The sequence below is a fragment of the Orycteropus afer genome, unplaced genomic scaffold (assembly GCF_000298275.1).
Source record: "Orycteropus afer afer isolate SDZICR_OR568_19922 unplaced genomic scaffold, OryAfe1.0 scaffold00088, whole genome shotgun sequence".
Classification (NCBI taxonomy): Eukaryota; Metazoa; Chordata; class Mammalia; order Tubulidentata; family Orycteropodidae; genus Orycteropus; species Orycteropus afer.
In genome coordinates, this window is record NW_006921675.1 from 1458632 (window position 1) to 1469747 (window position 11116).

At 42.5% G+C, this 11116-nt stretch overlaps 1 protein-coding gene across 1 annotated transcript in view; it reads left to right on the top strand.

Moving 5' to 3' along the window:
* The first annotated feature begins 1837 nt into the window (after nucleotides 1-1837).
* The window catches only part of LOC103198176 (protein farnesyltransferase subunit beta), a 100244-nt gene continuing 90965 nt past the window's right edge, over nucleotides 1838-11116 (top strand). Inside the window, exon 1 of the mRNA XM_007942289.2 lies at nucleotides 1838-1981. Coding sequence (XP_007940480.1) covers nucleotides 1838-1981 — 144 coding nt within the window. The remainder of the gene's footprint in view (nucleotides 1982-11116) is intronic.

Here is an 11116-nt window from a genome sequence, read left to right on the forward strand (position 1 = left end):
CTTCCTTATTCACTGTCCAGCCTTTACATACATATGAGGTGAATGAAAATACCATAGCTCAGGCTGGGCACACCTTAGTCCTCAAAGTAACATTTTGCTTTTGAACACTTTAAAGAGTCTTTCATAGACCCTGCTATTTCCCTTCAATGTATTTACCCCAAGTCTTCATATATTTATTGTGGTCATTCATTTGAGTCTGTTTTTCCACTAGACTAAGCTCACCAAGAACAGGGACTTTTTGTTTTGGTCACTTTTGTATTCCTAGGGCTTAGCAGCAGGTGGTGTAACAATTAAGTGCAAGGCTGCTAACCAAAAGGTCGGCAGTTTGAACCCATCTAGGAGCTCTGGTAGCGTAGTGCCTAAGGCACTTGACTGCTAATCAGAAGGCTGGCGGTTCAAACCCACCTGCCACTCCTTGGAAGGAAAGTTGGTCAATCTACTTCCGTAATGATAATCGCCTTGGAAACCCAAGGAGGGGTCAGTCGCTATGAGTTGGGTCTGACTTAACAGCACATGACAACACAATAGTATGTGTTGAAAATAGTATGGAAAAAAGACCTGGCGATCCAGTCCTATAAAGATTACAGCCTAGAAAACCCTATGAGGTAGTTCTACTTTGTCACATGGGGTTGCTATGAACTGAAGTCAATTTCATGGCACTTAACAACAAAACAATAGCACAGTACTTAGCCTGTACTATGTGCTGCATAAATATTTGCTGAATAAATGAATGACTATTGCCATGAGACAAAATGGCTGTTTCAGTTTTACAGTATTTGTTCTTTTTATTATATTTTAGTTCATAGGGTTGCTCTGAGCTGGAAGTGACTCAATGGCAGTGGGCTTGTTTTTTGGTTTTTACTGCATTGTAACCCCGAAGGGGATAGAAGAAAATTACATGATCTTTTTCCTCCATCACTATCTCAGTAATCTAGTGGTGCTATAACAGAAATACCAAGTGGGTGGCTCTAACAAACAGAAATTTATTTTCTCACAATTTAGGAACCTAGACGTCTGGACTCTGGGACTGGCTCTAGGGGGAGGCTTTCTCTCTGTCTCCTCTGGGGAAAGGTCCTTGTCTCTTCAGCTTCTATTCCTTGGCTCCTTGGTGAGCTTCATGTGGTATGGGATCTCTCTCCCCCCATCTCTGCTCTGTTCACTTACAGTCTACACTAATCCTGCCTCATCAACATAACAAAGACAATCCATTACCAAATGGGATTATAACCACAGGCATAGAGGTTAGGATTTACAACACATTTTTGACGGGACACAATTCCATCCATAACAATTACTGAGTCCTGGGATGGCAATTTTGCACCTTTGTTGAAAAGCTGATGGGCTTGGACGGCTGTCAAGTTCTCAAAGGGGCACAATAATTCTACTAGTAATACCATGAGGCAACCGGGGAGCAGTTAGAAAGGCTGTTAAAGTTACACTTATTTTTGGTTCTTGGGCACTGAAAACTGCAAACTCTTGCCATTACAATTAAGAGAGAATTAGTATAGTGTTGAAAAAGCTTTTTTTAAAAAAGAAAGAAAGAAAGAAAATTGCTTAAAGAACCGGGGCACCTTACGCCAACTCTCTGAAACGAAATTGAGACGTATACATCCTTCCTGTGCTCCGGGAAGCGGAGTCTCTTGCACCAGCTCCTCAGCCCAATGGGGGGCGGCAGCATCCAAGTAAACTCACTCCCTGAAGATTTGTAGGAGAGATTCGCGTTCAAAATCTTTTTGACTCTAACCGCTCTCCGTAGCGCCTTAGCCCGCTCTAGTTTCAATGCGCGCTGTTGCTTGACGAAGCTGACTCCCGTATATCGCCGGCTGCCTTCCTGATCATGGCTTCTCCGAGTTCTTTCACCTTCTATTGCCCTCCCTCCTCCTCCCCGGTCTGGTCAGAGCCGCTGTACAGTCTGAGGCCGGAGCACGTGCGGGAGCGGTTGCAGGACGACTCAGTGGAAACAGTCACGTCCATTGAACAGGTGAGGTGGCAGGAGAGGGTGAGGCGCCTACGCGGGGGCTTCTGGGAGCGGGAGTCCGGTCAGCAGGACCTCCTGGCTGTAGAACTCATGAGGGAACTACGACTCCCACATTGCATCGCGGCTCCTTCCCCCGGGAGGCTCTGGGCACCCAGGCTGGGGCTTTGGTGTGGATTGTTTTAGGGGCCAGGTTGGGGAGGGGTCGATAGCAGCAGGGGTGTGCTTGGAGGAGAGGACAGTCCCGGGTCCTCACTGCCTTAAGGAGAGGAGAGAAACATGTTCTATCCCTGGAGGATTGAAGCAGTGTGGGCGGGTCTGACAACCCACTCCTTTATGGCTGGGCAGCGGGAGGTTCTCGGGTGCATCACCGACATACTTTCCTGCAACCTGTTAGAAGTTTCACGATGTAGAGGGGAAAGACTGCAACCATGCTGTTTCATAATCTGATTAATATCAGACCTACAAAGCTAAGTTTGGGGCCTGCCTCCTGGCTTAGCATTCTGGAAGTCATTCATTCTAATCATTTGAATTTGAGCATCAGCTATGTGTGTTGGACACAGTGGTAAACCCTGGAAATACAAAGTGAAAAAAACCCTTGACCAGAAACAGTGCACAGTCCAGTAGGGGAAGAATGGAAAACAATACCAAAGTACCATAATGAAAGTATGAATTTTCTACTACTTGTCATTCTCTAAAGACCGAACCTATCATTTTGAAAGTGTTTGGGGGATGAGCAGTGAACAGTAGTTTTGTTTTTCTTCTCATTCTCCAATTGGGATTGCTCCCAAGTTAGTTATTGTAGCTATGTTACCCATCTGTCACCGGAAGAAGTCACGGTGATACTTTGTGGCACTACCAACACCGCATAAGTCTGCTTGCTAAAATAAGATATCTTAGTAACTCTGTGGGAACTGGCTTTGTCTTTTTTATCTGTAGTTGGAACCGTCCATCTAAGCAAAAAATTAATAGCCATAATTATAGTTATTATGTTGCATATTTATGACTATAAATTAATAAGAAAAAGAAGAGCTTGAATACACATGGTAGTCAGAGTAAATATTTTAACCAGACATTTATGCTTCATGAATTTTAGGATAAAAAGGAAACCTTCACCTTTTGAATCTAGGTTTATTCCTTAGGTTTGTTACCCCACTACTGCATCCTTCTGCAGAAGTCTTGCAGAAGGTTGCAAAGAAATCTCTCATCGACAAAACACCTATGGGGATTTTTACAGTGATAGATTGTGTAATTGATTCAGGCCAAGTTTTTTTTTTCTGACCTTAGACTATGGGGTCACCTTTAATATAGTTAAATTAATTTACTCAGCAGATGATAAAGTGGATGGAATGTTGATGGGGAAAAGGGAATCAGAAGTTGGTTGTTAATTTAGAGATCAGAACAGAGGCTTCCATGGTTATGTTGTTGTTGTTGTTGTTATGTGCCGTCGAGTCGGCCCCGACTCATAGCAACCCCTCCTTGGGTTTTCGAGGCAGTATCACTACGGAAGTAGGATTGCCCAACCTTCCTTCCGAGGAGTGGCTGGTGGGTTTGAACCGCCAGCCGTCTGGTTAGCAGGCAAGTTAGTCAGTTAAATACAGGAACGTTATTAGGAGCTTTTCTGATCCGTCTGTTTCTCTTCCCTACTTCTGTTTTTCAGTAGAGTGCCCCACATAGTAACAGAAAAGACCAGCATTTATGTTCTAAGTGACTGGGTGCAATAAGTGATACAAACAATGGATACCTCAGGCTTTTGGCCTGCAAAAAAGTGGGTCAAGGGCAGGGCTTGGATTGAAAGCTAGGTCTGAAATGGAACTTTGGTATATAGGATGTCTCTCAAACCGAGGTGCCGCTGCATGGTGGATCATAGGGCATCTTATATTTCTTTTTGTGTTGTTATCCCAGCTCACATTTTAAAGTGTAGGATAAACCGTTCCAGATAGTAGGAAGATAATGTGTTGTCATTCTCAGGGGTGCCTCAGTGTTTTAATAACCATCATGATGACCATTTAGTGGGTGCCAGCATTGCTACATGTTCATACATTGTGTCATTGAATCCTCATACATTTTACAGAGGAGGAAACTGAGGCTTAGGGAAGTACCAGGTTGGTAGGTTAATAATGATATAAACAAACCCAAACTTAGAGCTGTTGAGTCATCCCTGACCCATAGTGACCCTGCAGGATGGCGTAGAACTGCCTGTAGGTTTTCCAAGACTGTCATCTTTACAGAAGCAGACTGCTACATCTTTCTTCTATAGAGCAGCTGATGAGTTCAAACCACCAGCCTTTTGGTTCGCAGTTGAGCTCTTAACCACGTGCACCACTAGGGCTTCTTTTACAAAGGGTACTAGTGTTAACCTTGTGGTTCTGACTGAAGCTTCTGTTTATTCACAGGGCTTTACTGACAGAGCTCGTTTGTGCCATTGCTAATAAAACCAAGTGCTTGTCACCTGCTTCCTACCTGGTCATCAGGAAACCTTATTTATTTGTTTATTAAACAATAATTGGATAATAACAATTAAACCTTAAATAGTGTGGAAAGGGTCCTTAGCTGTGGGTTCTTTATTCCATTCATTCATTGTCATTCATTCAACAAATACTTGAGTGCCTGCTATATTCTAGACACTGGGCATATGGCAGTGAACAAAAGAGGTCAAGTTGAAACTTGTTCTAGGCCTGGGAGTTGAATTGAAATAAAAGGGGGAAGGGCAGAGAGATAGTGAGAAATATTGTAGAGGAAAAATGAAGCCAGGATTAAGAGAATAGAGTGTGCCAGAAATAGGGGTGCGGGTAGGAGTCGGGTGGCAAGGGAAGGCTTTAATGGCAGGTGATAAGGGGAAACCTCTGATGTGACACTGATGCTGAGACAATGATGCTGAGTCAGTGAGGGAGCAAGCCATGCCTGTGTCTGGGGGAAGAGCATTGCGGGCAGGGAAAGCAGCAAGTGTGGAGGACTGAGGCGGAGTGAGCCTGGTGAGCATAGAACCCCTGTGAGTAGAGGTTAGCAGCAGAAAGGAGTTGAGGTCGGATCATGTAGGGCCTTAGAGGCCATTGCAGATCCTTGGAAGTGCCTCTATTGAGGTGGGAAACCATTTGGCTGAACAGCTTCCGTTTACGTCCCCACATTTACTCTTTACCCTTCTCTGCCCTGTTCTTTGCCCCAGGACTTGGACCAGAATCAATAGGCTGCCTTGCCTTGTGGCCTCTGGTTGTATCTGGCCATCATGGAGTATTGATAGGCAATGAGAGAGACAAATTTAGTCCCTCCCTGCGGGGTTGCATGGCTGGCAGTCTCCTTAGACTTCAGGTCACATTTCCTGTCAGGTTACTTCTCCACAGAGCTGTCTGTGCCCTTTGCCACTCCTTCTCCTCACACTTTCAGGGCTAGGAGGGGATCAGGTACCCCTGTGTTAACAGCCTCAGAGGACTGCACCATCCCTTGTGGTTTCCCTACACCGTGCCCACCCTTTGCAAAATAGTTCCTTTATAAACTCTCCTTAAATTACATAATTCAAATATGCCATCTGTTTCCTGCCAGGGCCCAGACTGATCCATGACTGGAGGGTTTAGAGAAATGGTAACCTCATTTAGGTTACTGTTGGGAGTGGATTGTGGGGAGGTGAGGTGGATGCAGGGAAACTGGTTAGGAGGCTATTGCAGTACTCTAGGTGAGAGGTCATGGTGGCTTAGATATCTCAAGATGGTGGTTGGTTGTAGAAGTAATGAGGACTTTTTTAAAGGTCTCTGCCTTGACAAGCTGTTTTGCTGGTGTATTTGGGCCTTCTGTGACTCTTGAAAGCAAGATACTATGGTATTGTTAGTGGCTCCCTTTCTTCTTGTGCCATCTGGAATCACCCCATGCAAATGCTCTGTGATTCAGGCCAGTGGGTTAATACTGGCACAGTCTCAGGAGGTAGCAGCCTTGCCAAAGCCTGTTTACAGGAGCTACTACTCCTGTTTTCCTTTTCATGTGCCCTTTGGAATAGTCTACTGGGGCAAAAGCATTGTCCCCTGGAAATGCCAGGATGTCATTAGACAACATCTAGTCAAGTGGCAATCAACTCTGAGGGGGAATATAGAGGGATTATCTGTCTTGGCCCCTGCCCTCAAAATTCTTTTCTTTTAGAGGAGAAGAAAATGCCTGACGCCATCACAGGATAACTTACCCCAGCATGTAATTAGGTACTACCGTAGGACTTTCCTGCACTGAGATTTCAGGGAGTGTGTGGGCTGAGCGGTCAGAATGACTTCCTGGACAGCGTGGGACTGGAGTTGGGTTGTAAAGGATGAAGTTGGGGACAACCATTCCAGTGGAAGGGGCTGTTATGAGGGAAGGCTCAGGCTTGGCTGGGAACTGTGAGGAAAGGCTTATCAGAAAGGAGGGTACACATTGGTGTGCCGTAAGAAATTAGGTCAGCTTAAAGGAAAGGGCCTTTAAAACCTGACTAAGTAGCTGGCTTCCAGTGATGCGAGGTGAGCCTCTGCAGATCCTGCAAGAGGGAATGGTAGGCGTTCCAGGAAAGAGTCCTGGAATCCTGCTGGTGAGAGACTTCAAGTTAGAGTCTCTGAAAGATTATTAAATTGTGATGAAACACGTCACTAAATATGATTAAGCTTACTGGTTTCTTTTATGCTTCTGATAGAAGGAGCCAGAGCTCTGCTTGGTTGAATGGTCGGTAGGCTAGGTATATGAATCCATTTTTTCCTGCAATCTTACTACTTATGAAATTCAGCATATACCATATGTACCCAACTCTAAGGCAATCGCAAGTATAGAGTAGTCTCCCCTTTCCCTATTAAAAAAAGGCAGAAAGTAATTTTGGGTCAGCTTGAAAATATAGTATATTTAGGGATTGCATTCATTTCCTAAGGATGCTGTAACAAAGTACCACAAACTGGGTGGCTTCCAACCACAGAAATTTTACTGTTCTGGAGGCTACAGTCTGAAAGCAGCAGGACCACGCCCACTCTGCAGGAGGGGCAGTCCTTTCTTGCCTTTGCTGGTGGTTCCTAGCAGTCTGTAATGTATCCTGGCTCGCAGATGGGTCAACTCAGTCCTGCCTCTGTCTTCACGTGGCTTTCTCATCTGCATCTTCTGTTTCTTCTCCTCCATAAAGCGCTACTTGTATTGAATTAGAACCCACCCTACTCCAGTATGACCTCACGTTAACTGAAAACAGCTTAACAACCTATTCCCAAACAAGGTCACATTCCTAGGTACTGGAGGTTACAACGTCAGCATATCTTTTAGCAGACACAATTCAATTCATAGCAGGTGTTGTAGGCAAATTAATCAAATACTTACTTAACAAAAGTTATGTTTTAAGTTTAAGTACATGTACCTGTTTAAAACCATGCACTTTATAACACCAATTTAGAAATACTGTTTTTTTCTTTCTCATCTTCATGAAACGTTTTCCTTCAAGTTCTTCACATGCATCTTTGACCTCTATATTTTGGTCATCACTGGAGCCACTTTTGAGCCAGCCAGTGCATTTTTCCAGACCACATTTAAAGCTCTTTGATGATCCCTACAAATACATTTAAGATGCTATCCCAAATTACAAGTATTCATTTACATAACATTAGATTATTTTCTTTTCACAGTATGTCTAGTTGGTGTAGTTGTGATCACCGCAACTTAAGCAGTTATTCTGATATTTCTAAAAATGACCCTTAAAAGATGGCTTAAATGGCAGCCAGTGCTTACAAGTGTGAGTTCATATCCTCAGGAATAAATACTAAATCTGTGTTTAATTTGTCTTCCTCTTTTGCTAATAACTCTGTTTTCCTCTGTAAGCAGCCCAAATGAGCCTTGACTGAGGTGGTTTTAGGCTAAGTGTCAATCCACAACTGGTTGCTTTGTGTTCAAAAGGTTGTTGCTGCCATCAGAATCAACCCATGGTGCCCTGTGTACACCATAAGGAAAGGTTGCTGGTACTGCGCCATCTTTATGATCCTTGCTATATGTGTGGTTGTGTGTCAGCTTGGCTGGGCCCTGATTTTGATTAGCTTGGTAGCTGAATGCAGTTATTCTCCATGGTGACACTGTAATCACCTCCATGGTGGAATCTACTGTGAGCACTAATCAGTTGAAGGGCATTTGCCTTTGGGGTGTGGCCTGCTTCCAGCATGGATGGAGAAACTTTGAGAAGGATCTCAAGCTTTCTGGTACATTTTAGATCTTGCATTTGGCAAGACTTGAACCACTGGCCTGCTGTGTTGCCTGCTGATCTTGGGATAGAGACAAATTTCCTTTTTTTTTTTTTTTTTTTGAAATTGTGATTTGGGTGAAAATTTACAGAGCAAATTCACTTTCCGTACAGCAGTTCACATATGCTTTGTCTCATGACATTGACCACAGTTTACCACAATGCAACAGCTCCCCTCCCACTTCCTCCCCATCGTTACCTCTTCCCAGTGTCTATCCCTCCATACACTCCTGCCCCCTGAGCTGTCTCTCTGTGCATAAGCACCCCTTCTTTCTCCTATGATTGTTCTCTCCAAGGAGTGTATCTACCTCAGATACATGTTCAACTCATATGCCTATCTTTTGTTTGGCTGGAAGCCACAGGTGTGGGTTCAATTCCAGACCTGAAGGGCAGCTAGGGGCCATAGTCTCAGTAATTTCATCTGGTAAGTTTTTAGAGTCTTTAGGCTAGGGTTTTGTTGAAGATGTTTATGCCTATATTCATGAAGGGTATCAATCTGTAGTTTTCCTTTCTATAAGTGTCTTTGCTTGGTTTTGGTGTCATAGTTATGCTTGCTTCATAATATGAGTCTGAGAGCATTCCATCCTTTTCTGTGTTCTGGAATAGTTTGAGTAGGATTGGTGTCATCCCTTCTCTGAATGTTTGGTAGAATTCTCCAGTGAAGCTGCCTGGGCCAGGGATTTTTTGCTGTTGTTGGTAGTTTTTTTTAATGACCTATTCAGTTTCTGTTTTTGTTATGGCTCTGTTCAAATTTTCTACCTTAGACTGTGTTAGTTTAGGTAGGTAGTATGTTTCTAGAAATCTATCCATTTCTTCTAGGTTTCCAAATTTGTTGGAGTACAGTTGTTCATAGTATGCTGATATTATCCTTTTTATTTTAGTTGGTTATGTTGTGACATTGCCCATTTCATTCCATTGTTTTGTTTGTTTTGTTATGTGCCGTCGAGTCGACCCCGACTCATAGCGACCCCTCCTTGGGTTTCCGAGGCAGTATCACTACGGAAGTAGGATTGCCCAACCTTCCTTCCGAGGAGTGGCTGGTGGGTTTGAACCGCCAGCCGTCTGGTTAGCAGGCAAGTGTCTTAGCCACTATGCTACCAGAGCTCCCATACTCATGTTATTTGCATTTTATACTTCTTTTCCTGTGTTAGATTTCCCAGTGGTTTGTCAATTTTATTCATCTTTTTAGAGAACCAACTTCTAGTTGTATTGATTCTTCTTTTGTTATACTGTTTTGCTTAGTTTATTTCTGCTTGAATCTTTATTCTTTTCTTCTGGTGACTGTAGGCTTTTATCCTGTTCTTTTTCTAACTTTTGGAGATTTCAGTTAAGATGTTAATTTTGGCTCTTCTTTGTTGATGTGTGTATTTATGGCTATAAATTGCCCTCTGATCATTGCTTTTATTGTGTCCCAAAGATTTTGGTATGTTATGTTTTCATTCTTGTTTGATTCAGGAATTTTTTTATTTCTTCTGTTACTGAGTTGTTTTTAAGCAGAGTGTCATTCAGTTTCCCTGTATTTGGTTTTTTTTCCCTTTATCTTCCTCCTGTTGATTTCTAATTTTTTAGCATTGTGATCTGAGAAGATGCTTTGCAGTATTTTGATGTTATAAAAGTGATTGAGGTTTGCTTTGTGACCTACCATATCACCATATCATCTGTTCTGGAGAATGTTCCAAGTGTGCTGGAAAAGAAGAATGTATGTTGTCCTGTTGTTCAGTGGAGGGCTCTGTGTATGTATATATATATACATATATACATACACACACACACACACACACACATACATATATAAAGTCAATCTGTATTGTTTACTTCTTCCTGTCTTTATTGAGTGTCTTTCTAGTTGTCTGTCCTTCATTGAAAGTGGTGTATTAAAATCTCTTACTATGACTGTGGAGCCATCTATTTGTCTTTTCAATTCTGTTAAAGTGTGATTTATGTATTTTGGGGCTCTTTCATTGGGTGTGTAGATATTTATTATGGTTATGTCCTCTTGTTCAGTTGATGCTTTAATCATTATATAATGTCCTTATCCCTTATGGTGGTTTTTGTCTTGAAGTCTATTTTATCAGAAGTTAATATTGCCACTCCTACTGTTTTTCTCATTGCCATTTGCTTGATAAATATTTTTCCAACCTTTGATTTTTAGTTCATTTTTGTCTTTGTGTCTGACATGTGTCTCTTTGTAGACAGCGTATTGATGGATCATGTTTTCTCAACCATTCATCAGCTCTCAGTCTTTTGATTGGTGCATTTAACCCATTTACAGTCAGTGTAATTATTAAGTATGAATTTATTGCTTTCATTTTGTTATGTGTGTTTTTTATGGTGTTGTTGATATATGTGTTCCATATGATTTTCTGTCCTGAGCTCATTTTATTAATTTTTTTTAATAATTTCTTTCATTGCTGTTGTGTTAGTATTTACTAAATATTTATGACTTTCTTCTTTCTTGTTTTGATGAGAAGGTTTATTAATTTTCTTTGAGGTTACCTTGTGACTGATTATTTTCTTCCCAAGTTTAAAACAGTCTGTTCCATCTCGAAATTATCTTGACTTCATCTCCACTTGGAAGTTCCGAACCTACCCTATACATTCCCTCTTCTGGTTTGTAGTTGTTCTTATTTACCAATTGATGTCTGTGGTTCTCTGTTTACTATCTTGTAAGCCCCAGGGATACAGGTGAGGAGAGACAACTCAGCGACGCCCAAAGCAGCAGGAGAAAGGGGATTAAAAGCCAGGAAGCCAGACAGAGGAACAGTCAGCCACAGGGACCAGGTGGGGCTGATACAAGAGGTCTCCAACAGCAAGACAAACTTGTCTGTTGGTTTGTCCTGCTGTGGTGACATGTAGACGTGAGTTTTGAGGCTGAGCCTCTGGTGTTTAAAACCCAGCGAAATGCACCTGGTGCACAGGTAACAGCC